This window comes from Balaenoptera borealis (assembly GCF_965194805.1).
Source record: "Balaenoptera borealis genome assembly, chromosome: 14".
In the NCBI taxonomy this organism is placed as follows: domain Eukaryota; kingdom Metazoa; phylum Chordata; class Mammalia; order Artiodactyla; family Balaenopteridae; genus Balaenoptera; species Balaenoptera borealis.
The window spans coordinates 126,205-153,104 of NC_138875.1; the positions used below are offsets into that span (position 1 = coordinate 126,205).

The 26,900-nt window shown below is 51.6% G+C and overlaps 1 protein-coding gene across 4 annotated transcripts in view; it reads left to right on the forward strand.

The window, feature by feature from the left end:
• Positions 1-304: 304 nt before the first annotated feature.
• SLC66A2 (solute carrier family 66 member 2) overlaps positions 305-26,900 on the forward strand; it is a 48,791-nt gene continuing 22,195 nt past the window's right edge. Inside the window, exons 1-4 of one of the 4 annotated variants that reach the window (XM_082355652.1) lie at positions 309-413; positions 628-965; positions 6,031-6,164; positions 13,198-13,248. In XM_082355652.1, the coding sequence (XP_082211778.1) occupies positions 763-965; positions 6,031-6,164; positions 13,198-13,248 (388 nt within the window). In that variant the 5' untranslated portion in view covers positions 309-413; positions 628-762. Of the gene's footprint in view, positions 414-627; positions 966-6,030; positions 6,165-13,197; positions 13,249-26,900 lie in introns of all 4 variants that reach the window. The other 3 variants (XM_082355653.1, XM_082355655.1, XM_082355654.1) reach the window with 3 other exon arrangements.

Genomic DNA, 26,900 nt, shown 5'->3' on the forward strand with positions numbered 1-26,900 from the left:
GCCGCGTCTACAAGGCCACTCGCCGCGGGACAGATGGCGCCGGGTCCACGTGGGCCCCTGGCCCAGAAGGAGCGGCCCCGCCAGGCAGCGATTTCCTAACCCGGGCCGGGTGGGCCCACGGAGCGCCCTGGCCACGACCCGCGACCCCCGGCTTCGCCCCGGGTCCCGCCCCCACCTCCCCGCCCACCGGCGCGCTCTAGGACCCCGCGGCGCCCGCCCCTCCGCCCGGCGTGGGCGGGGCCACGTATTGTGACGTCACGCCGAGGCGGGGCCCGGCGCTTGGACAGACAGAAGGACGGTGGACTGACCGCTGGGAGCCGGCAGCGCGGGTGAGCCCGGCGGGGTCAGCAGCGCGCGTGGACGCGAGCGCCGCTCTGGGCTGAGCGTCCACCCCGGGCCGGGCCCCCTGGGCAGTGTGTTCCCTCTTCCCCCCTCCTCCCATCCCTCCGACCCCCAGGCTGTGCGACCCCCTCCCCCGGAACCGAGCCCCCACCCCGGACTGAAAGTCCACCCCGGGCCGGCGCCCCGGAGGAGGGGGTTGTGCCCCGGCCGCGAGCCCGGCGGTGCGCCCTCCATTGGGCGTGGAGGCCCGGCCCGAGTGCTTTACCGCTTTCCCTCTCTCGCCAGGCCCCGCGACGGAGGACGGCCCAGGGCAGCGGCGGCATGTGAGGGTGACAGCGCGCGCGCCAGGAGCCCGAGAGCGCGGAGCGCGCGTGGGCCAGGTGGACGTCAGCCTGCCGGCGGGGCCGCCGGGCGCTCGGGATGGACGCAGAAGGCCTGGGTTGGCTTTTGGTCCCGCTGCACCAGCTGGTTTCCTGGGGGGCAGCTGGGGCCATGGTCTTCGGAGGGGTGGTGCCGTACATCCCGCAGTACAGGGACATCCGGAGGACTCAGAACGCCGAGGGATTCTCGACCTACGTGTGTCTGGTGCTCCTGGTGGCCAATATCTTACGAATCCTCTTCTGGTAGGTTGAGGGCTTTCTTACTGTGGGGTGCTGCCAGGGAGATGGCTTTCTCCTTTTCTGGGTGAGGCCGGGGGGCGGAAATGTCTGCACTTCCTGGGAAGCAGCTGGTGAAATGGATGAGACTTTTTTCCCAGGGAAAATGGTGGGATTGAAGTGGAGAATCTCACATAATCTCGGATCTGCGTCTTCATTTTCGGTGGCTCGTACATGTACTGGATTCTTGCCCAGGGCCTTTTCTGTGGGGCTGCGTCCTAGGATTGGGTCCATGCCCTTAGGAATTTGGGTGAGGTTTGGGGGTAGTGGAGAGAAAACGAAGGGAATTAATGAATACCAGTAACAGAAGGTGGTCAGCATAGGAAGGACAAACCACTGGCCAGTAAAGGCTCTCAGGAGGGAACCAGACAGGAAGGCGTGCCCGGGGGGTGGTCTGCCTTGAAGGGTGGTCCCTTCCTGCCTTCCGCATTGTGTGTGCGTGGGTTTTTTGTTTGTTTGTTTGTTTTACCAGTGAGTCAACTTTCTGGCTAATACTTAAGAGACTATTTTTTCTCGCTCCTCCCAGCCCAACTTCCTCTTATTATCATTTGCACTCTGGTCAGGAACTTGAAGTTAATTTTAACAGTTGTTGAAGCCAGACATAATTGGGAGGGTACATTTTCAGAGGAAGTGAAAAGAGGTCTCTCAGCCTCACTGTAAGGCCAAAAAAGCCTGGAACTTTCCTTCCTTCTAGACGGTCCCAGGCCCCTCTGTGAGCACAGACAGGACAGCCTGGGACTGGGCAGCTGGCTCCTTCTTTTGACTTTTTGGAGTAATCGTGCTTTCTTGCTAGTTGAGTTTAAGTCAGCCTTACTGAGGCATGATTTACAGGGAAGAAAATCGCCCGTTGCACATGTGCAGTTTGATGAGTTTTGGCAGATGTCCCCTCTGTGGTCATCAGGGTGTGAGCCCCCTGCGTCCAGAAGTTCTCTGCTCCTTCACCTTCTGTCCACCTGGCCTGAGGCAGCCCTTGGTCACTCTCACCGTGTTTTTGCTCAGTCTGCGGTTTTAAAAGGTGAGCTGGTGAGCCGACCCCTTCTCCTGGAAGAATTTGTCACACCATGAGCCCTGTCTCTGGGCCAGTCCGCTTCTGAAGGAGGGGTCAGAGGGCGCTTATCTTTTAACTTGTTTAGCCCAAGTTGAAAAACTGCATTTGAAGACTCCTCCTTTCCCTGTGGCTGAGGATGGCACTCGCCGGCTGCAGCAAGACTGTCCCCTTCCCTCTCTCAGCTGCCCCTCACTAGGTCTAAGGTTGCACAGAAGCAGGTCCCAAGCTGTAATCGTGTGTGACACTGCTGTCAACCGTGAGCACCCTGGGTGTGGCCCCCGGAGCTCCCAGCCCAGACCCGGGCGTTAGGTCGGGAAGCAGCGTTTCCTTTTGGCAGTGGCAAGTTTTTTCGAAGGACTGGAGGAGGATTGGCTGAGGGTGCATTTCATACGGGAAATAGTTCCTTTGAGAGGTCTTCCCCCCAGACATGCTTATCATTCAGAACTGCAAAAAGAAAATAGGATATCTAATCTACCTCTAACTGTCTGTTTTGGAGAAATCAGAAATTAAACCAGTTTCTTGAATGCCATCTCGTCAGTGTTTCTGGGTTTAACAAGCAAGCTATTTGATGCGCTGGGACTGGGAGTTCTCTCTCCATTGTAGGGCCTGAGCCTTTGAGAAAGAAAGAGTCTTTGGTGGAATTCTGAACTTTGTCCACTGGCACGTCTATTTCTGCACATCTGATTGCCCCTTTCCCACAGCGTCAGCTGCCTGAGCTGTCCTGGGCCCCTCTGTGGGTTCAGTGGCGGCCGTGGGAACACACAGGGCTGCCTTCAGCCAGGATTCCTGAAGACTGTGGGACCCTATGGGAGGAAGGGAGGGCTGGCAGAGGTCTCTCCTCCAGGATCCCGCTGACCTGGGGTTGTGCTTTCCCTGTATCTCACACCTGGCAGTACTTTGTAGTTCATGTGGTGAAGCCCAGCAGACAGGCCGGGCTCCATCTACGACTTGTCACAAATACACGCGTCTCTGCCCACGTGGTCCCAAAGGCCCCACTGCTCTGAGGGCGATGCCCCTGCTCCCTTTCCTTCCTTTCTCTGGAGCCTCCAAAGCCCCTACTCCTGGGTCCCCTAGCGCCCGTTTGATTTAATAGGTCTTTGGGGGTTTCCCAGGAGCCAGACACTGGGCAGATGCTGCAGGGTTAACGCTTCAGCAGAAGTGCTGTATGGAACGTGCCAGACACGTGTGTCTGGGTGATGGGTGGTGGGGAGGGAGAGCGCACGGGCTGGGAGCTGTGGTCGGCGCCGGGTGGTACGAGAGCAGTGATGGACTAGAGAAAGTGAAGAGTACATTTCCCAAGGCTGGCTGGGAATGCGGTCTTCGGAAGGACTCCAGTCTGCCTGGGAAGCCGCCCGGGGGAATGTGTGGTGTGAGGCATGTGAGCCGCTCTGCAGTCCTGGGGGTCGGGGGCGGGGTGGGGGAAGGCTGACCACGCTAGAGAAACCCGGCGTTTCTGTAACTCACGGAACTCTCATGCCTTTATTTCTCGCGATTCTTCCCATCCTTTTGCAGAACCAGCATTGAGCAGATCATACAAAATGCTGACATGCAGGATTTGGCCTTTGTGGTGTCGGAAGCCGGAGGGCAGAGCGATTCTGTAAATGAGAAGGGGCGGGAGGGGGCCAGGGTGCAAGGACGGTGCTGCAGGGCCTTCTGACCCAGGGCCTGAGGCATTCACAGAGCTAGTTCTCCAGCCCCATCCCTATCTGATGAGAGATATGGTGACACTGTACCAGACATTGTGACATTGTATTGCAGATGTAGTAAAATTGTATCGGAGATGTGGTGACACTGCACCAGAGGGCTAGTGACAATCTGCTACTCGAGAAGCCAGTCAGGGAAGTAGGTACACAGCTTCTCTTCCAATCGGGCTTTTCTCTGCTACTTTGAAGACGCGTAGAAGGTGTTCCTTGTGGGAGCTTCTGCTCAAGCTCGGTGAGGCGGTGCACGTTCTCTGCCGCGTGCGTCTCCCTGGGAGCGAGATGTGTGCCTGCGCCGGGGGACCGCGCTTCCACTGGCTGCAGCAGGCAGCAGGCCACACGCTCGTCTGCTGGGCCGTCCTATCCTCTGCGCAGACCAGGCTTTGCCAACCGCACTCTCGGGGCACGGGAGGAAGAGGTGCCCCGTGACACCTCTGCCAGCGCAGACTATTAGCATTAAAGGCAGAAGTTTAACTAACTTGATAAGTAAAAAATAGTGTCTTTCTATTTTAATTGGCTTTTAAAAATTACTAATGATGTTGAACTTTGTTTCATATTTGTTTTGTCTCTTGTATATCTTCTGTGGAAAGTTGTGCTTTTTGAAATTTTGTGTCTTGTTTAGCCTGTCTTCACCCTAAAAGCAGTTTAATGTTCACTCTGCCTCCCTTACTTCACTGTAAATGTCTCATTCTCTACTGTAAATACTGAATTTACCTAGATTTGATTTCTGGTGTGTGGTATAAGTGGAAGCACAAACCTTCATTCCCCCCCTCGCCCCAGTTTTCCTAGTCACTCATTGTTTCTGTTGAACAGTTAAAAAAATGGAAGTGGCGTTTATTACATACAGGCCCAAATCCCACGTCTTCAGCCTTACATCTAACTGGAAATGAGCTTGGTCCCTAGACTGACCGACTTTTTGTGATGCCCACCCGCTCCAGTCTCCCCAGCCCGACGCAGAGCCTTCTCTGTCTTCTCCTCTGGATTATCTGTTGATTAGTCAGCCCCCCGGGGTCAGTCAGGTAACCAGTGGGGACTAGTTCCTAGAACTGCTAGAAACGTCCTCAAGCAGCTGTAGGGTTATGTCTGCACTTTACAGAAGAGATGAAGCCCGGAGGTGGTGGGGCACAGCAAGAAGGCCGGGGGGCAGCGTGGTCCCCAGAGCCAGCCTGTGGCAGAGCGTGTGTGTGGCCCCATCAGCCTGCTGTCAGTGGCCCTCTCCTTGTAGGGGCGGGTGTGAGAGCGAGGCCAGGGGAGGTGGGCCGGGCCGTGTCTCCGTGTCTCCTGGTTTCCAGGAGAAGCTGGAGGTCAGACTGCCATCCCAGACCTCCCCACTGTGACCTGTCGGCCACTAACTCAGGTTTGGGAGGCCCCGTCAGGCCGCGCCGCAGCAGGTGCCGGCGGGATCTCTGCCCCAGAGCAGCCAGGCTAGAATGGGGGCCTGGGCTTTGAAGGGTGCTGTGCCCAGGCCTCGCCTCAGAGGTGACAGTTCTGCAGCCTAGTCCTGTGGTGCTGGTGGCCACGTTTGAGGCCCCAGCTGGTGTGTGGAGGGCAGTGCTGTGGTCAGCCCCTGGGGTCTGGGGTCTTCTGATGGGCCCAGCGGGTGCCAGTCTCTGGATTGTGGCTCTGGCCTCCAGGAAGTTTTGGCCGAGTTGCTAAAATGCTCAACACACTGGAAAGAAGTCAGCAGGAAGGCCTTGGGGCCTGTGGCTGGGCGGGCTGGGCGGGCTGGGGCTCGGAGAAGAGAGTGGACATGGAGGCCTCCGTGCCAGTCAGCCAGGCCTGGGTCGGGCATCAGGGCCTGAGGTTGGCAGCGGGACCGTGCCCTGCCTGCCGTCTCCTCTTCTCCGGTGAGGGCTCGGTGGCCCGGCCCCCCACTGCTCTGCTCACACTGGGGGCCGTGCTGGCCTGGAGACCCCACTCCCCACGGCCAGGGGGCAGGGCTGCCGTCGGTCTCTAGACTCTGGAACGAGCCCTGGGGAGGCAGGTGTTCCAGAACCTGGGCTTCTCACCTGGCGGCCGCTGGGCCTCTGCAGGAGGGCGACGGTCACCTGGCCGGACATGGGGTGGGGGGCGGGTGCAGGAGACCCACTCCCACCGGCCCTCGGCCCTGGGAGGGTCGCAGCGGTTCCCGGGGAGGGGTGCAGCCTGCCCGTGACTCGGCTCTGGGGGGCGGTGGAGGCCCGGGCTGGCCGTGCAGGGGGGCGGCGGCACCCGGGGCCGCTCGGGCTGTGGCCGCGGGCGCCCGGCCGGCGCCCCCCTGATGCCGCGGCGTCTCCCCTCGCAGGTTCGGGAGGCGCTTCGAGGCGCCGCTGCTCTGGCAGAGCGTCGTCATGATCCTGGCCATGTTGCTGATGCTGAAGCTCTGCACCGAGGTCCGCGTGGCCAGCGAGCTGACCGTGCACCGCCGGGTCTTTGCAGGTTGGTGACCCGCAGCTTTGGGGATGGAGCCCAGTAGCTCGGCGAGCGGGACTCGGCTGGAGCTCTCGGGGGCGGGGGGGGCAGGGGCCTCCCCAGTGCTGTCCCAGCAGCGCTGGCTTCGCCAGGTGGCGCGCGTGTCTGTCACAGCACCGGTGTTCGCAGTCAGGTAAGTGACTGCGTCGACACTGTATCATGTGAAACGGGAACTCGGGCGAGTTACGACCTGTTCTCACCGCGTCCCTCGCCGTGGCCGTCGTCACGCGGGCCCCTCAGCTGGGGCAGGAGGGCGGCACTGCTGGTCTGTTCCTGGCTTGATCAGGCCAGGGACTGATGTTTCCTGCAGAGGCGGTTTTATCTCTGACCTTGTCTGTGGCTTGTGCACCAAACGCAGCCTCTCTGTTTTTCCCATTCCCTGCGGCTGAGTCAACCGGGATCTTTCTCACATACCTTGTTAAACATTCCCCCGACGTCATGCTCTGTGGGCCGCGGGTGGGCACGCGGGGTCCACAAGCTCGGGCAGGCGAATCCCATGCTCAACCCCTACAGCTTTTTGGTGGCTCAGAAGATAGAGACGCTGCTCCTGGTTTTGCCTTCTCCTTTGAAAATGTTTCTTTCGAGCTGATGTTCTGTGTTTGACGGCGCGGGCTGGTGGGCTTCTCTGTGCAGGAGGGTTGATGCCATACTTCTGGTTTTTCTAATGACTAAGTCTAGGACCACTCTCCCCTTCGATTTTGTCTGAGAATGTGGGTGTGTTCAATCTCAGCTATTGCTTAGAGAAGCGTTTTCTCTGGAGTTTGTTTAGTTCTGGGACTCCTGCAGACTTGAGGTCTTGCCCCGCTATTTTTTTCTTGATGGCTATTTTCTCTCCCTTTGAGTGACCCCTATCCTCTTGTGTAGCTTCTGTTTTTAGAGTGAGAGTGAGTGTGTGCTAACTTCAGTCTTTGTAGAAATGGGTCAGCCTCAGCTCCGACGAGTAGCCTGGATCAGTTAGGGTCGCGGAGACGATAAAGAGGGCCGCCCGCCACTGTCTGTTTCCGGTGTGTTTTTGCTTTTGCTCTCCCATGAACGCCGTCCTCCCAGCTGTGATTCAGGAAGTCACGCCAGAGGTGGTGTCAGCTGTACTGCTGCTCTCGCCTAGAAAGCAGGGCTTCTGTGTCCTGGACCCCCTATAAGTTGAGGAGCTGGCTCTTAATTTTCTCTGAGTCGAGGGCTTTCTGCCCAAGCGGCTTCTGCCCCTGCCCTCTGTGGTCTGTGCCCTTTCGAGCCTCCCCTTTAATGGGTGCAGGATCTCACAGCCGACTGCAGAGTGGGCCCTGTGGGGTGGTCAGTGGTGTGCGTCTTCACCCAGGGCGGGGGGAAGGCCTGCAGAGGACACCCGGTGCCCTGGTGGCTTAGTGGTCCTGCGCCTCGGGCTCTGCAGCGGGAGACCAGGCTTGTGACCTTGGTTGAAACTCTGTGTGGGTCGTGAAGGCGGAGGGTGCCAGATACGGTAGGTGTTGGGGCCTCTGGGTCATGCAGCAAACTTACAGTTTAATGTTGAGCATTTGATGGCAGCTCACGGCGATGGGTGGTCTGCTGGTGCATGCCGTCGGCTCTGGTGGAGGGAGGGCTGTGCCTCCTGACCTCTGGGCCCCCTCCTGACCCCGGCCCTCCCCCGCTGGGCCCCCTGCGGCCTCAGGGAGAGTCGTCTCCTAACCTCCACCCACATGGCTGAGAGTCTGAGCATTCAACACTTGAATCCAGATCGGATTTACATGTTTCCGTGTCTACTGTTTATGAGGCACACAGGTCTCAGTACCCTGCTATGGGAAGCTTTTAATGAATGTGTGGGTTTATTTCCTCTCATTTGCCAGAAGTAGGCGGGTGGGCTGTGAAAAAGCCAAGCGGTTCAGGCCTGGAAGGTCTGGGAGCCCGTGGGCCGCTGTGCCGCGGCCCCCGTCTCTCCCCCCACCCTGCGTGGCAGGTGGCCAGCCTCCGCTTCCCGACGCGTCAGCCGAGGCCTCGGGACACAGACTTCTTGGGGAACTGACCATGCACATTACAGTAACTCTCCAGGAGAGTCGGGGGAGCTTTGTTTCAGGGTTCTCGTAGGATGGCCGGCAGCCTAAAAAAAACCTTAAATGTTTTCCAGCTATCTTTTATAGAGGTTTGCAGTTTTGAAGGTCACTAATTCAACTTGAAAGTTAAGGTTAAAGAAACGTAGATGGTGGTGAGGAGAAAAAGCAGGTTACTTAGAAAATTAAGTATCTAATTTGTTATCTGAAGGGCAGCATGTGTGCATTGTAGACACTTCAGGGAAGACAGGATATACAGTAAGAGTAAAAAGCCTTCCGTCCCACCACCCAGAGGTGACTGCTTTGAACATTTTGGTATATTTTTCCAGTTTTTTCTTTTTTCTTTGTTAGTCAGTCTCCTATCACAAGATTGGGATCATTTTCAAAATTAGGATCAAACGTTTTAAAACCTCTCATTCCACTGGCAGCCTTTCCATGCCCTTGTGTGTAATGGGGGCAGGGCCAGGGGTGCGGGTCCCCCTCCTCGGGTTGTCCCAGGTGAAATGGCATCCACCGAGACCACGTGTTTCAGGGAGAAATTGGCTGGAGACACTAATATGCGCCTGCTGTTTAACTGTGAACTAGGAGTGAGGTGTGGTGTCCGGCTCGAAGGTGCTGTGTTTTTCCTTTTTTGCTTTTTATTGTAGAGAATTTCAATAGAAGTATTGAAATTTATTACGTAGAAGTAGGGAGAGTAGCATAACGGAGCTCCGTGTGGGACCATGACCACCTCCAGACCCCATTCACATCTTTTTCCTGTAGTTTCTGAAGCAAATCCCAGATGTAGCCTCTTTATAGATAGTCTGTAACGTATCTCTAAAGAAATCATCACCCATAAGAAATCAATGGTTCCTTATCCTAAAACCACCATCTGTGTGTGTTTCCAGCTGTCTTGTCCATTTCCTGACTTTTTGGCCAGTTTGTTTCCTTAAATCAGGATCCAGCACACACTGTGATTGGCTGGTGTCTTTTTGCTGTTGATTTGTCTTTTTAATCTGTAGGTTCTCCCTAACTCCCCTTTCTCCTTGGAACTTACCTGTTGTTGAAACGGGTCGTTTGCTGTGAGCTGAGCGCCACACACCCGGCACAGGGTCAGCGGGACAGCAGCAGTGCGGAGCGAGTCAGGCCCACGGGATCTGGACGGAATCAGGCTGCTGGACCAGGTCTGTCTGGGACGCCCTGTAGAGAACGTTTTAAAAGAGAATTGGACCCAGGTCTGGCCCTCTGTCTTTGCAGGACTGTTGCGTCCTTCCTCTAGGAGGTATGGCTGTCAGCTGGCCCCTCTGGGTGGTGGCGGCCATGGGGGCCCGGGGCCCAGTTGACAATCAGTCCCGGGCCGCCAGCCCCGAGACTCTGCCGTCTCAGCTTCTCTAGAGAAACTTCCCCACAAACGCTACTTGGTCTTCCGACGGTTTGATTTGTAAAGGAAGGCAGGTGAGGGCTTGCTTATTCCTCTGTATTTGCCACTTTTCAAAATTGGTTCCCAGCATCTTGCAGCAATGAGCACGTTTGTTTGTACGTGACCCTGTGTTCCGTGTGGTGGAAGCCCCTTTACCACCTCTGGCCAGGGGGAGCCTCTGCCGTCGGCTCTTGATCTTTGACCTCTGGTCCTGTGGGCCCCGGACGTCGGTGCGACAGGATTCTCTGAGCTCGCTGTCCAGTTTCCCGCCCCAGCCCTGCCGTCGGCCAGGTGTCCAAGGAGCCCGGTCTGGAGGTCTCCCGGGAGACAGAGCGCCCGCTCCCAGGCCGGCCCTTCGCGGGGCCCCGGTCGGCTCTGATCTTCCCGCTGCAGCTCAGGGACCCAAGAACAACAGAGCGTTGCGTCTCCGCCAGGCGCCTCCCTCACGGCTCCCGGCCAGGTTCCGTCACGAGGCCGGCCGACAGCGAGGCTGCTGAGAGGTCGTTTCCTCGGGGGTCCTCAGGGCCACACGTCCCTCCCGCCAGATTCCCGTGTTGTACTGTCACTAAGAATAGTGCCTCCCAATGGGTGTGTCACCCACCGGCCGCAGGCGTGAATTCACCTGAGGTTTGCCGCACATCTCAGCACTGGGGTGGCATTGGCTGGGGAGGTGGATGGGGAGGAGTGACTGCTGAAGGGGACGGGTTTCCCTGCGCGGGGATGCAAGTTCTAAAATACCGTAGCGGTGCTGGCTGCGCTACACGCCTGTGCGTACCCTGCACACCGCTGGGAGAGTGACTTTTCTGTGGTGTGTGCTTATAGCTCAGAAAGCTGTAAAAACACGTTGGGTGGGGAGGGTCACATACCATCCTGAGAATGAAAGCTGAGGACACCCCCTCCCCAGGAAGACGTTTATCCACAGACCATCCTGCATTTTCAAGGGCTCCGCGGTGTCCTCGGACATCAGGTTACAATCCTGCTTCAGTTCAGCCCGCTGCCCCGGAGCTGACACAGGGTCTCGTGTTCCCGTGTTGCCTGGACCGCCGTGGTGATACTCCTCCCGGTCCCCGGTCCCCCTGCGTCCCCCTGTAGCCGCTGTCCCCTCCACCACACGCAGGTACCGTTGCCCCCACGTGGTCTCTCCGAGGTGCCCCCAGCAGTGAGTCTCAGAGTGTGACAGGACTAAAGCCCCTGGGGCAGTTGAGGGCCTGCCTCTTGTCCCCCCTCAGCCTCCTGCTGGCCACCAGAGGCTGACTCCCCCATCTCAGCTCTGCTGGAACTTCCGCCTTGTCATCTCTGGTTCCTGTCTTGGGGGCTGCTCGACGAGTGACCCCAAAAGTTGATGACGTGAAAGGACATTATTGCTTCGGACTCCACAGTTGGGCTGTTTGCTTGAGCTCCTTTCTCACTGTCTCATTCACTCTCTCCCATCCCCCCTTTCTCTCTCTCTCTCTCTCTGTGTCTCTCCCTCTCACTGTCTCTCCCCCTTACCCCCTCTTTCTCTGTCTAGCTCTGTCTCTTGCTCTGTCTCTCGCTCTGTCTCTGTCTCTCTCTGTGTCTCTCTCTCTTTCACTCCTCTCTCGTGTGTCTGGGTTGGTGCTGGCCATTGGCTGGACCTCAGCCAGGCTCTGCTGGAACATCCCTGCGTGCCCTCCTCATGTGGCCTGGGCTTCCTCACAAAGTGGCGCTGGGTTTCAAGGGGAGAGCCGGGTGGACGCCGTATCTTTTTAAAGATCTAGTCTTGGAACTCACACAGCATCACTTCTGAAGACCTGCAGTCTCAGGCCCACCCATAGTCAAGGGGGCAAAGACCCGCCTCCTGGTGGGGGAGGGGGGGTTCTGAGGACAGCGTGGTTGTGTGTGTGTGTTTTTTTAAAGATTCAGTTATTATTTATTTATTTTTGGCTGCGTCGGGTCTTAGTTGCGGCACGCAGGCTCTCCAGTTGTGGCACGTGGGCTTAGTTGCCCTGTGGCATGTGGGATCTTAGTTCCCTGACCAGGGATTGAACCCCTGTCCCCTGCACTTTAAGGTGGATTCTTTACCACTGGACCACCAGGGACGTCCCAGTGCAGTTGTTTTGGAACCTTCGTGCCTGGCCTGGAGTGTGTCCTCAGTACAGCTCTGTGGAAGCACATGATTGTTGAAAAGACTTCTAGCGTCTCTCAGCTTCAGAGCCCACTTTCCTCCATCTGTCCTATGCAAAGGTGTCTTTCCTAAAACGTAGATCTGATCATGTTGCTTTCCAGCCAAGGAACCTTAGGTAGCTTGGTGCAGTGCACAGGGGCGTGACCTTCCCACCCTGAGCCAACTTACCCAGCCCTCTGCTTGCGACCCCCAGCTCTGCACCCACGCACTCCTGTGCGTCTCCCAGCCATGCCCGGTGGTCCTGCATGTAATCAAGCCTGGAGAAGAGAAGGGAAGCCGTGTCTGAAACGCACAAGTAACTGAGTCGAGCGCTCTCTCCTGCAGCCTCCCTCCCCTCCCCTCCTTCCCTCTTTTGGGATTTTGATCTATAGAGGAGGTGCCCACGAATGGTGAAATTGGTCTGAATCAAAGAAATAGAAGCCAAAAGCTGAGAGGATCTGACCAACTCTGGGGAGTCAGAACCCAGAAGGTCCAGGAGGGGGTGTTGGGGAGAGAGGTGGGGTGAGGAGAGGAGACTGCGGTTTGTGTTGGTTTATAAACCGCTGCCCCTGCCCCGACCCCCCAGCTCCCCCCGGGTCTAGGCAGCAAGTCTGGTATTTGCTTTTAGCTCATTACTTGCACAATTTCCATTTTGGGGTAGAGTGTACACGGCCTGGGGCAGGTGACCCACGACCTTTGATCCTGCCTCTGCTTTCTGACCTCGGTGACTCTTCTCTTTAACCACCGTCGATCCCAGACCCCACCTGCAGGTGGAACCCAGCTGGAGGTGCTCTGTCTTCAGGGCCTCTGGTCGGTAGGTCAGTCGGTCATTGTCCTGGGGTGGCCCCGACTAGGGAGGTGGGGTGGCGTGCTCGGGGGGGCAAGGTACCTGGCAATCGAATTGTCGCACACTGGGTCAGGTACTCCTTCCTGGGCCACAGCGGAGACAGCTGCCAGACCTGCTCCCTGACTGGGTGTGATGTCCGAGGGCGGTCAAGTTCACGTGCTGAGCTAGCTCTCCGTTTACGGCGGGTGTTCTGTTGAGTGTCCTCTGAAAACAGCTCAAGCGAGCAACCTTCCGGAGAGTTTGCACCCTGAGACAACTATCTTGCAACCAGGGCTTGCGTACAGATGAGTTCCCAGGGGAAAGTAGAAGTAGGATCTGCTGTATCTCTGTCAGCACCTCTGACCTTAGAAATGAAGTGAAAATGAGGTGACTTTTCATTTTTTTCCCTCTGTCCCAAGCACTTATTTGGAGGAGGGTAGGTTTGGAGAAAAATGGTTCAGAAAGTGGATTTCCTAATGCACAGAAACCAAAAGCTTGCTGTTTTCCTGTTCCATTGTTTTGTTTTGTTTTTTTTTAAAGAAATACAACAAGGACTTACCAGTGTTAAAACCAGTCTGTTTTTGTCTCTTCTTCCTTCCTGTTTTCTCTCTCTCTGTCTTTAAATGTAGCTGCAGATAATAAAGATGAAGCCAGAGCCCCCCCCAGGCGGTCATATCTGGGTAGGTACCACGCTGCATGAGCCCCCCCAGGCGGTCACATCTGGGTAGGTACCATGCTGCATGAGCCCCCCCAGGCGGTCACATCTGGGTAGGTACCATGCTGCATGAGCTTCCTTCTCTGCATCTCGGTCCCTCTCTGTCTCTGCTCCCATCTGTGCCACGTCCTCACCTTGCATGCACATCACCCACCCAGTGTGGCCAAGCCTCCAGCCAGCTAACCAACCACACCTGCTGTTTTCGAGCATGAAGTAGCTCCTAGAAACCTGCCCATTTTCTGTGTGTAGGGGGGGGAGGGGGAGAGGGAGGGAGGGGCACGGAGAGGTGGAAAGAAAGAGAAATGATCAGGACACAGGTTTTGGAATTCTTTTGTTAAATTTATTCCAGAGTATTTTATTCTTTTTGATTCTATGGTAAATGGAATTGTTTTCTTGATTTCACTTTGGTTCGCTCATTGTTACTTTGTAGAAATAAAATTGATTTTCACATATTGATCTTGTGTCCTGCAACTGCAGAACTCATTTATTCTAATAGCTTTTTAGTGGATTTTGGAGGATTTTCTACATGCAAGATTACGTCATCCGCAGATAGAGACAGTCTTACTCCTTCTTCTCCAATCTGGATGCTTTTCATTTCTCTTTCTTGCCTCATTACCCTGGCCAGAAGTGGGAGAGCAGATGTGCTTGTCTTGTTCCTGATCGTAATGAGAGGGCATTTAGTCCTTGACCATTAAGTATGATGTTAGCTATGGATTTTACAGAGATGCCCTTTATTAGGTTAAGCAAGTGCCCTTCTATTCTGAGTTTGTTGAGTTTTTTCATCATGAAAGGATATTTAAGTTTGTCAAATGCTTTTTGTGTCTGTTGAGATGATCATGTGGTTTTGTTCTTTATTCTACTATTACAGTGTATTACACTGATGGATTTTTGTATGCTGAACCAACCTTGCATTCTCGGGATAAATCTCATCTGATCATGATATATAATCCTTTTTATAAGTTGCTAGATTCTGTTTGCTAGTATTAGGTTGAGGATTTTTGTGTCCATATTCATAAGAAATATTGGTCTTTTTTTTTTCTTCTTCTTCTTCTTGTGATGACTGGTTTTAGTATCAGGATAGAACTGGCCTTATAAAGTAAGTTGGGAATGGGAAGTGTTCCTTCCTCTTCTATTTTTTTTTTTTTAAAGACTTTGTGAAGGACTGCTATCAGTTCTTTATTAATTAAAATGTTTTAATTGAAATATATTTGACATATAACATTATGTAAGTTAAATGTGTACATGTTAATTTGATACATTTATATACTGTGATATGATAGCCATGTAGTGATAATGAGGACCTCTATCATGTTACATAATTATCTTTTTTTTTTTTAGTAGTTGGAATAATTACTTTTAGTCTCTTAGCAAGTTTGCTGATTATAATACAATGTTGTTATCTATATTCACTATACTGTGCATTAGATCTATGGGGCTTATTTACTGCTTGTTGCAAGTTCATCAATTCTTTTAAATGTTTGGTACGATTATCCAGTGAAACTCTCTGGGCCTGGGCGTTTTGTGGGAAGTTTTAAAAGTACTAATTCAGTCTTTTACTTGTTATAGATCTATTCTGATTTTCTATTTCTTCTTGAGTTAGTTTCAATAGAAATTCTTTCTTGGAATTTGTCCATTTAATCTGTTATTTAATTTGTTGGCATATAATTGTTCTTGGTATTCCCTTATAATCTTTTTGATTTCTGTATAGTTGGTGGTAATGATCTTTCTTTAATTCTTTTTTTTTTTTTTTTTTTTTTTGCAATCTTTTTTTTTTTTTTTTTTTTTAAAGCACTTTTCTTTTTTATAGCTACTTTATTTATTTATTTATTTATTTTATTTTTGGCTGTGTTGGGTCTTCGGTTCATGCGAGGGCTTTCTCTAGTTGAGGCAAGTGGGGGCCACTCTTCACCGCGGTGCGGGGACCGCTCTTCATCGCGGTGCGCGGGCCTTTCACTATCGCGGCCCCTCCCGTCGCGGGGCACAGGCTCCAGACGCGCAGGCTCAGTAGTTGTGGCTCACGGGCCCAGCTGCTCCGTGGCATGTGGGATCTTCCCAGACCAGGGCTCGAACCCGTGTCCCCTGCATTAGCAGGCAGATTCTCAACCACTGCGCCACCAGGGAAGCCCCTTTCTTTAATTCTTGACTTTAGTAATTTGACTCTCCTCCCTTTCCCTCTCCTTCTTGTTTTGGTCCTTCCAGCTCAAGGTTTGTCCATTTAATTGGTTTTTTTTTTTCAAAGAGCCAACTTTTGGTTTTGTTGATTTTTCTCTATTTTTTTTTTTCTATTGTTTTTCTAGTCCCTATTTATTTCCACTTTAGTATTTATTATTTCTTTCCTTCTGCTTATTTTGGGTTTAATTTGCGTTTTTTTTTTTTTTTAGTTTAAGATAGAATTAATTTATTGATTTGAGATATTTCTTCTTTTTTTAAATTGACATATAGTTGATCTTCTTTTTAAATATAGCATTTACAGCCATAATTGCCTTGTAAGGAATGCATTAGCTGCATCCTATAAGTTTTGGTATGTTGTGTTTTTGTTTGCATTGGTCTTAAAATATTTTAAAATTTCCTTCAGGATTTCTTCTTCGACTCATTTGTTATTTTTGAATTTGTTGTTTAATTTCCACATATTCGTGAATCCCCCAAATTTCCTTCTGTTATTGATTTTTAATTTAATTCCATTGTAGTTGGAGAACATACTTTGTATTATTCCAGTCATTTTATTTTATTTTATATTTTAAAAAAATAAATGTATTTATTTATTTATTTTTGGCTGCATTGGGTGTTTGTTGCTGCTTGCGGGCTTCCTCTAGTTGCAGCGAGCGGGGGCTACTCTTCGTGTGGCACGCGGGCTCAGTAGTTGTGGCTTGCGGGCTCTAGAGCGTGGACTCAGTAGTTGTGGCGCACAAGCTTAGTTGCTCCGCAGCATGTGGGATCTTCCTGGACCGGGGATCAAACCCATGTCTCCTGCATTGGCAGGCGGATTCTTAACCACTGCACCACCGGGGAAGTCCCTATTCCAGTCATTTTAAATTGAGGCTTGTTTGATGGCCTGGCCGATGGTCTCTCCTAGAGAACGTTCCACGTGCACTTCAGGACGATGTATATTCTGCTGTTGTCAGGTGGAGGTGGAGGGGTGTCTGTTAGGTTTGTAGTGTGGTCAGGTCTCCTCTTCCCTTTTTCCTCTGTCTAGTTGTTATGTCCATTACTAAAAGTGTGTATTGAAATCTCCAACTACCTTTAGATTATTTGTTTCTCTTTTCACTTCTGTCAGTTTTTGCTTTTTATATTTTGGGGCACTGTTGTTAGGTGCATATGTTTATAGTTTTATCATACTGATAGATTGGCCCTTTTATCATTATAAAATTTTCCTTTATTTCTAGTAATTTTTTTGTTTTAAAGTCAATTTTTTTCTGATAGTAGTGTAGCTACTGAAGATCTCCTGTGATTGCTGTTTGTATGGTATGTCTTTTTCCACTTTACTTTTGACTTCTTTGTATCTTTGAATCTAAAGTATGTCTCCTGTAGACAGCATATAGTGGATCATTTAAAAAACCTCATTCTGGCAATTCTGCCCTTTGATTGGATTGTTTAATTCATTCACATTTAATGTTATTGTGATATGTTTGGATTTACACCTGCCATTTCAGTTTCTGTTTTCTATCCTCATGTCTACCCTAACCCCCAACTGTTCCTTCTTTACTGCTTTCTTTTGTATTAAGTGAACATTTTCTAGTGTAATATTTTAATTCCTTTAATGAACCTTAAATATATATATAGACACACATACATATGTATGTGTGTGTGTGTGTGTATACTACATTATATCACATTATATTATATTATGTTATTTTCTTGGTGGTTGCTCTAAGGCTTATGATATGCATCTTACCAGAATCTACTTCAGACTTATACTAACTTAATTATTTAATCAGTTAAGAGAGGAAAGGAGAAGAACTACGCACGTATACTGTCTTTTATAATTACCTACATAATTACCTTTACCTATACTTTTTGTTTTTCTTAAGTGGATTATAATTATTGCCTGATGTCTCTTTCTTTCATCATGAAGAACTTATTTTTTGTATTCCCTGTAAGATGGGTCTGCTAACAAGAAATTCTCCCAGTTCTTTTTTATCTGGAAATGTCTCTATTTTGCCCTTGTTTTAAAAAAAAATTTTGCAGGAATTCCCTGGTGGTCCAGTGGTTAGGACTCCACGATCTCATTGTTGAGGGCCCAGGGCCCGGGTTCAGTCCCTGGTTGGGGAACTAAGATCCCACAAGCTGTGCAGCCAGGATAAAAAAATAAAATTTTGCTGGATGTAAGAATCTTGGTTGACAGTTTCTTTGCTGCATTTCGAATATGTTACTCATTATCTTGTGCTGATATCTTTCTTTTTTTTTTTTAAGTTAATTTATTTTTTTAATTTTTGGCTGTGTTGGGTCTTCGTTTGTGCACACGGGCTTTCTCTAGTTGTGGTGAGCAGGGGCTACTCTTAGTTACGGTACGTGGGCTTCTCGTTGTGGTGTCTTCTCTTGATGCAGAGCACGGGCTCTAGGCACGTGGGCTTCAGTAGTTGTGGCACACGGGCTCAGTAGTTCTGGCTCGAGGGTTCTAGAGCATGGGCTCAGTAGTTGTGGCGCACAGGCTTAGTTGCTCTGTGGCATGCGGGACCTTCCCAGACCAGGGATTGTCCCTTGCATTGGCAGGCAATGCTTAACCACTGCACCACCAGGGAAGTCCCTGATTTCTTTCTTCTTTTTTTTTTTTTGGTTGTGCCACTCAGCTTGTGGGATCTTAGTTCCCTGACCAGGGATCGAACCCAGGCCCTTGGCAGTGAAAGAATGGAGTCCTACCCACTGGACCGCCAGGGAATTCCCTCTCTTGCTGATTTCAAGAGTCTGTTTTTTTCTTTGGCATTCAACATTTAGACTGTGGTATTCAGTGAGGGTGTAGTTCTCTTTGTACTTATTCTTTTGGGAACTTGTTAAGCTTCTTGGGTGTGTAGACTGATATTTTCATCAAATCTGGGAAGTTTTCGGTCATTATTTCTTAGGCTGTTTTCCTCTCCTTTCTCCTCTCTTCAGTGCACCCGTCACACACATGTTAGTGCAATGACTATTGGTCCATGTGTCTCTGAGGCTCTGTTCAATTTTCTGAATTCTATTTTCTCATTGTTCTTCAGATGCATAATCTTTATTGATGTGTCTCCAAGTTTGCTGAATCTTCTGCCAGCTCAGCTCTATTGTTGAGCCCCTATTGTGCTTTTTTTTTTTTTACCTCAGTTACTGGACTTTGCAACTCCAGAATTTTCATTTGGCTCTTTTTGATAATTTCTACCTCTTTATTGATATTCTCTATTTGATGAGACATTGTCAGTATACTTCCTTTAATTCTTTATGTATGGTTTCCTTTAGTTCTTTGGACATATTTGTAATGGCTGCTTTGAAGTCTTTTCTGCTAAGTCCAAAGGTTCTGTCCCTTCAAATCAATGTTTCCTTCTTTTTCTTTTCTTTCTTCTTCTTCTGTGTATGGGCCACTTGCCATACATATTTTGTTGAAAACTGGCTATTTTAGGTAAAATATTGTAGCAACTCTGGATACTGACCCCATCCTGGTCGGGGGGCTTGTTTGCGTGTCTGTGTGTTTAGTGACTTGGCTTGATGGGTGCCCTCTTAGAATCTCTCTCCCCCCTCCCCCGCCAGGCTGGCTGTGGACCAGCTGTCTTTGACTCTCCTTGGCCCCCCTGTTAAGCTTCTCCGGGGTCTGCCACCACTGATTAACAGCTGATTGCTCTGTTGGTTTTGATAACGGCCTAGGCCATGCAGCGCTCTAAGGCCTGATCCAGTTAAAGTCAGGCAGAGGTGGCCTGAGGCCAGCCTTTTGACAGTTGCTGTGTCCAGGAGGGCTGCTCTTGCTGTCTCTCTCTGATAAACCGCCAGCTTCCCCTCAGTTGCCCCTCCAGCAGGTTACCTATTGTTTTTGTCTGTGCCCTTAGGCTTGAACCTGACCAAGCTCTGTTCCAAGCAAGGTACCCCTCTGGGGAGAGCTGTGGAGCTCTCTGTTCTCACCCCCCGCTTCCAGGGCAGACCCTCTGAACACTTGCTCTGGAGCTGGAGGCCGGGCAGCGGTGGCCCTTGTTGGGGTGACTGCACTGCTCTAAGAGCAGGCACTGGGGGTTGTAGCCCCTGGTGTTACCGGCTTCCCCTCCCGGCGTGGGGCCTCCACCCCATGAGCGCACTGAGGCAGGAGGGGTGTGTGCCTGCTGCTCGTGGGGGCTGCGGGGAGGGGCCCGTCTGGGCTGCCCCCGCCTGGGGTGATGCCGTCATCACACTCGGGGTCGGGGCAGGAAGCAGGCCATGTCCAGGCTCTTTTCCCAAATAGATGCCTCTCCGTTCCAGAGACTTTAAATGCTCCTTTCTTATAATGCACAACAGTGAGGGTTGCTTTGCTGGGGAAAGGGTCTGCGGAGAACCTCACACCCCTGTCCTGGACGTGCCCATCCCCTTGGCTGCTTTTCACCCGACTGAAGCCCTGCTGGCCGAATTACAGAGGATGTTTCGGGCCAGGAGGGCACTAGCTTTTCTGTTTTTATTTACTTATGGGTGAACTCAGGGAACTTGAGCACTGTCTGTGGGTTTACTGTCAAGTGGGCGCTCTGGAAGTTTCACCTTACCGGAAGGCCATGTCCTCCCTTAAGTTTTGAGAAGTAGCCTTAAAACTTCACTTTTAAAGTGAAGCTGCTATTTTGATTTGGGGAAAACTACTTATCCCAGTCTGCCTGGGTCAGGGCCTTTCTGGTGCTTGTTCAGCTGGGTACAGCCATGTGGGTGCCATGGTTCAGCACAGAGCTGGTTCGGTCAACCAGTGACCAGCTCGCTGGGTAGAATGGCAGAGCAGGGAACACAGGCCGTCAGCTTCTGGCCTCTCTCATTGTCTGGGCAGAAGCTAGCAGTGGGGCCTGGAGGTGTGACAGGACACGACGAAAAGCCTCCTGCATCCAGGAGCCAGGAAGGCCAACCAACCAGCACCCACGGTGAGGCTCAACTGCCCGGGGCCGCCTTGGGACGTGTTGAGCTCACCTCCCAGGTAGCACTTTTGAATGAGGGGTGTGTCCCCTCTTAGTGGTCAGTCCTCCCCAGCTAGGGGGTCAGTGGGGCTTTCTGCTGGGTCTCTGAGTCTCTGGGCCGTGGCCTGCCTGCCTTGGGCGAGGGTGGTGTTGGGGGCGTACGGGATTAAAGGTGGGTTCAAAACGTGAACCAGGCTCTGTAGGCTGAGAGGGCATTTATACTCGTGCACCAGATCGCTGGCTACCCTCGCTGAGTCCTGTGTCGTCCCTGGTCATTTGGATTAAGTGAAGCTGGGGGCTGGGAAGGGTCTGCACCTGGGTGGGCTTCCCTCCAGGTCAGCCCCTACCTGGAGCCCAGCCGGGCCGTGCCCTGGGCTTTCTCAGATGGCCCTGTGCTCCCATGGGGGCTGGCACACCCTCTTTCTTTGCTGGAGGGTGAGCCCTGGACGTGGGCTCAGAGGTCAGGGCTGTGTCCCAGGACCCAGCGGGCACTTCAGAGTCATATAAACAGGTGAATGAGACAGCAGTGGGGTTGAGCGCCGGTTTTCAGTTTGAACCAGGGCTTTGAAGAGATGGAAGGTTGGCACGTGAGGGTCTCCTGAGAACGGGTGGCCTTGCCCCCGGGAGTGGGGCGCGTGGGGAGCCCCCTTGGTGTTGGTGTTCCCGCCCCGGGGCTCGCGCGCTGTCCCCACGGGGCCGGGCGCACGGGCCCCTCCGGCCGGCCACTCGCGTGTTCCCGGGAGCGGGTCGCACGGGGGCGCGCGCGGGCCGCCAGGCCAGGATTGAGCGTCAGTTGCTGCGCAGCCGTAACTGCCGGTGGTTAATAGGGTCTCGGCTTTAAGGGGAGGGGCGGGCCCCGGGCTGTGGGCGGGACGGGTCCGGGCCCCGCTGGCGGCCCGGGAGGCGGTGGTGCCGGCTGTGCCGGTTCTCCATGGCCTTGGACGGCGACGCGAGGAGCGGACCTGACAGCCGAGTCCGGTGGCAGCAAACCGGCCTCGGCATCGGCCCTGCTGCCGGCCAGGCCCAGGCGTCCGGGGTCAGAGGGCAGTGCTCACACGTCCCCAGAAGCCTCCTTCCTCTTTGAAATGTGACCTCACGATTTGAGAGGACCGAGTTGTTGCATTGAGATAGGTGAGGGGTTTGTGTAATTTTAAAAATCAGCTCCGTGGAGGCGCAGTTTACACACAGCGGAGCCCCACTTGGAGGGAGCGCGCTCTAGACAGGCGCTGGGGGCGCGGGGGGCTCCTGGGCCGGCCGGCTGGTGCGTGTCCCCCGCAGGTACCCGGTGAGGAGCCGCGCTCCTGCCCGGGGAGGGGCCCGCGTGCCGGCCGGAGCGGAGGCCCGGGAGGGGCTGCCCGGACAGGCTGCAGGTTGCGTGCAGCGGTGCCTGGGGCGCCTGCGCGCTGTGCCCGCTTTTCTCGCGCTGAGGAAAGCCCCGGGCTGAGTGCGGCGACCCAGTCGGCTCCGCGGCGCAGCGGCTTCTGTGTCTGGAGCCGCATGCGGAAGCCTCCCCGGGGTCTCTGCTCTTCCCACCGGGGGCCGGTCTGCACCCTCTTAGGCCAGATGTCTTCCATATTCGTTTGGAGCATAAAAATACAATCCGATAAGAAACCGAGTCTTTCTTGCCACTAGGACACAGTCTCCTGGTGCAGATTCTCCAAATGGTAAATCACGTCTTAACCCAGAAGTGATCGGACTGAACAAGGAAGGGATGGATTTGTGGATCCAGGGGAGCCTCAGACCTTCCGAGTAGCATTTCAATAATTGGGAAGCTTCAGGGGTGTGCTCGTCACCATCAGGTGTCTCTAGAGGCAGTTAGGGAGCAGGTGAGCTTGATGCATCCGCGGCGACACGCGGCTCGGCCCCCAGTCCGGGGTGCCTCCCTTCAGCTCTACATGCCTTGCTTTCAAGTCTTGCCTTTTTGGGGCCACTGTCTGGAAACCACATCCCGGGAGAAAGCATATCCTGCCTGAGTTTGGGGCTCGCTGCGGAAATGGTGACGGGGTGCAATTTATGTTAGCACCTCCAGTTCCTCGGGCATCCTCCTGGCGGTGTTCTGCCCGTGTTCCTGTTCTCTGAGCACCGTCTGCTCACGCCTGCACCTGCACCTGACAGGCCGGGGGCCCCAGGGGAGGAAGGTGTGGCTCCCTTTGAGGAGTCGGGGTGCCCGCCCTCCCCTGCGCCTGGGCTAGCACCAGTTTTTCTGAAAGGGAATCCAGACCTCTCTTCTTTCTTAGCTTATTTTTTAAATTATTAATGAGAAAATCTTCTGACATAGGAATCCCTAAAGAAGTAGAAAAGATGTTTGGTCACATCTGATTACAGATCAGGAATCTACTTTTTATTAAGCAGCTCTGTGTTCCTCTACTTTTTTCTGGCTAAACTCTGGAAATTTCATTTCATGCTTTCTATATCTACCCAGTGGTATTTTCAGCTGACATTTTTCCTTATATAATTCCTACTTTTTTCTCCCTACTGCTTGATTTAATTCACCGCAACACGTCAGTTACAGTTGATGGGTAGATGGGTCGCTAAATGTATTTTAAGTTGTCCAGGATTCAAATGACAGCACATAAAACTTGAAGTTTAAAAGAACTATTTTTAATTTCAGCATTAGAAAATATATTTACTAAAGTGGGTATTTACGTCTGTATCTCTCTATGAAAAGCAAATCAAATATATGAAAAACTTTATTACACATTAAAATTTATTTTTAAGATATAATTTACATACCATAAAACTTAACCTGAAAATTTTTAAAGTTGAGATAAAAGTCACACAAAGTAATCCATTTTAACCATTTGAAAGTATACAATTCAGTGGTTTTTAGTACATTCACAATGTTGTGCAATCATCACCACTATCTAATTACAGAATATTTCTATCACCCCAGAAAGAGACCCCACACCTCCCAATTTCCTTACGCCAAGCCCTGCCAACCACTAACCTGTTTTGCCTGTTTTGGACACTTCACATCAGGGAATAATACAATATGTGCCTTTGTGTCTGGATTCTTTCACTGAGCATAATATTTTCAAGATTCATCCAGTTTGTAGCATGTGTCAGTACTTCATTCCCTTTTAAGGCTGAGTAATATTCCATTGTATGGCTGGACCACATTTTGTTCATCCGTTCGTCCATCGATGGACATTTGGGTTGTTTCTACCTTTTGGCTGTTGTGAATAGCCCTGCTGTGAATATTCATAGGAAGTCTTCATGTAGACATATGTTTTCAGTTCTTTTGGGCATTTACGTAGGAGTAGAGTTGCTGGGTATGTGGTAACTCCATGTGGAATCATTTGAGGAACTGCCAGACTGCTTCTCAAAGTGGCTGCACCATCCTACATCCCCAACAGCTCTGTATGAAGTTTCCAATTTCTCCACATTCTCACCATAACTTTTTATTGTCTTGTTTATTTTTGCCACCGTAGTAACTGTGACCTGATATCTCATTGTGGTTTTGACTTGCGTTCCCCTTACGATTAGTGACGTTGAGCATCTTTTCGTGTGCTTGTTGGCCTCTCCCGGGAGTTGTAAGTGATGCTTGTTTTGTAGATTTCTCTGATTTAGCGTCTCTCAGAGCTTTCCTTGGCCCTGCCGTCTCGGGGGGTGACCCAGGACGCGTGTGTCTTCCCCACGGCAGCCCCCATGCTTCCTCTCCTGGCCCCTGCGTCACGGCCAGTGGTTGGAGGAGTCAGGTCCTCAGGAGCCTTCTGGGCGCTGCCCTCCGGGGTTGCCTGGTTCCCGACCATCGCCCTGAGGATGTGCTGAGAGCACGTCCCCTGAGGGTTTCCTTAACTTCTGGCGAGTCCAGAAGGCAGAGGAGTGGACGGGCTCCAGCTCTGTTCTCTCGTGGCTGCGTGTTCTCTCGTGGCTGCGTGTTCTCTCGTGGCTGCGTGACCTGGACGAAGCCTGTGTGGGAGGTGGCCGAGGGCTGGGTCGTGGTGGGAGGAGCCCCTCAGAGGGTCGGTGAGGCCCTCTGCGCCGGGGCTGCAGCCCGGGTGGGGTCCGGACACTGGCGGTTCCCTCGTGTGAGGATGCGCGGACCCCTCCTCGCATCCGAGGGAGCACGAGTGACAGTGACGGTCGGTCCGGGACCTGGGAGGGGCCTCGGTCTGAACCTCTGCACTGGGAAGCAGACCCCCTCCCTCGTGCAAGCAGAACGGCAGGTGAAACTGCACCAGTTCTCATCGACCCCACGTGCAGCTCCGGACACTAAGCCGTGGGGGTGGGCTTCCTGGGACGGAGGGCCTGTCCCCCTGCCGCGTGGCTCGCCCCTTGGGCCCCTCTGAACTCCTGCCCCGTTTAAGCAGCTCCGTTTTCTTTTTGCAGCTTTACTGAGGTCTGATCAGCACATGATGAGTGCACTTGGTGTGCAGTTTTGGTCAGGTTGGGCATTATACAGCCTTCACCCAAGTTAGGACAGTGAACGTGACCGTCACCCCCCAGATTTTCCTCTTTGTGACCCCTCCTCCACCCCCAGGCCCTAATCTGCTTTCTCTCACTAGACATTGGTTTGCGTTTACTAGAATTTGACAGAACTGGAGCTATACAGTATGTACTATTTTGTCTGGTTTCTTCCACTCAGCATAATTGTTTTAAAATTTGTCCAGGTTGTAGAGTGTATCAATAGTTCATTCCTTTTTATTGCTGAGTTATATGGCTGCACTACAATTTGTGTGTTTACTAACTGGTTGATGGACATTTGGGTCGTTTCCCGTTTTTGACTGTTACAAATAAAACTGCTGTGAATGAACCCTTGCATACAGGTCTCTATATGAACATATGCTTTCTTTTCTCTTGGGTGTATACCTAGGAGTGGACGGGCTGGATCCTATGGTAAGTGTATGTTTAATTTTTTAAGAAACTGTTGCACTGTCTTCCAGAGTTCTGTACCATTTTGCATTCCCACCAGCAGTGTGTGAATTCCAGTTGCTTTGCATCCTCATCAATACTTTGTATGGACCTTTTTTTAAAAAAATTTTTAGCCATTCAGATAGGTATGTGGTGGCATTTCATTGTTGTCTTAATTTGCATTTCACTAATGATGTTGAGCATCTTTTCACGTGCTTGTTTGTCATCCTTATATCTTCATTGGTGAAGTATCCAAATCTTCTGTCAATTTAAAAATTGTTCTTATTGAATTTTGAGTTTTTAATGTTTTGGATACAGGTCCTTTTATCAGATACATGGTTTGCAGTATTTTCTCCCAGTCTGTGGTTTGTCTTTTCATTCTTTTAGTGGTTTCTTTTGACAAGCAGAAGTTTTAAATTTTTATGAAGCCCAGTTTATCAGTTTGTTCTTTTATCGGTTGTGCTTTTAGTGTCAGGTTTAAGGCATCTTTGTCAAACTCAAGGGCACAAAGGTTTCTCCCTATTTTTTTTTCCTGGTGGTTTTGCAGTTTTAGGTTTTACATTTAGATCTGTGATCTAATTATCTGTCAGTTAATTTTTGTTCACGGTGTGAGGTATGGCTCCAACTTCATTGTTTTTGCATATGGATGTCCAAAGACCGTCTTTATTTCCCACTAAATCACCTCTGCATCTTTGTCAGAAATCAGTTGTCTGTGTGTGGGGGGTCCATTTCTGAACTCTGCTCTGTCGCACTGATGTATTTCTCGATTCCTGGGCCAGCACCACACTGTCCTAATCGCTGTAGCTTTTTGGTACTAAGTCTCGGAATCAGGCAGTGTTAGTCCTCCAACTTTGTTCTCTGTTCTACGTGCTTTGCATTTCTATATGAATTTTACAATCAATTTGTCATTTTCTACAAAAAGCATGGTAGGATTTTGATTGGGATTATCTTGAATCTATAGATTAATTTGGGGAGAATTGACGTCTTTATGATTGTGCAGAAAGTGTTAACACAGCAGGCCTGGGACTGCTGTCCTTAGAAAAGCCCGCTTGCCAAGTTGGCCCCTGGCTGATGTCTGGGAACTTGGAGTTTAGCATACTTCCCATTATTCTCAGAACTGATGAGAGGAGCTTTCTATGCTTCAGCGGTCTGGACACCTGCTTTCCTTCTGGAAGTCTGGGATTTTGGTGTGTGCTAGGCAGAGGGTGTCTATGTGACCAGCCCCCAGTAAAAACTCTGGGCACCGAGTCCTTAATGAGCTTCCCTGGTCATCGTCCGTTGCTGGAGGAATCAAGCTCATCCGAGGGAGGGTCCTGGGAGAGGCTCCTGGGAGCTCACACCTGTAGTCCTCCAGACTCCACGCCATCTACCCTTCCCTTTGTGGATTTTGCTTTATATCCTGTGGTATAATAATCATAGCTGTGGCTCTGGAGACGTGCTGGGCGAGTCCTCCTGATAGATCATCGGACCTGGGGATGGTCTTGGAGACTCCCGGCACAGCAGTGTTGAGACCGCCAGCATGGAAACACCGTGTAGCTCTCCACTTATGTCTGCTTTCATTTCCCTCAGCAATGTTTTGTAGTTTTCAGTGTGCCCATCTTGCACACTGTCAGATTTATCCCTAAGTATTTCATATTTTTTTATGGTATCATGTATGGTATTGTTTATTAAATCTCAGTTTCTGATTGTTCAT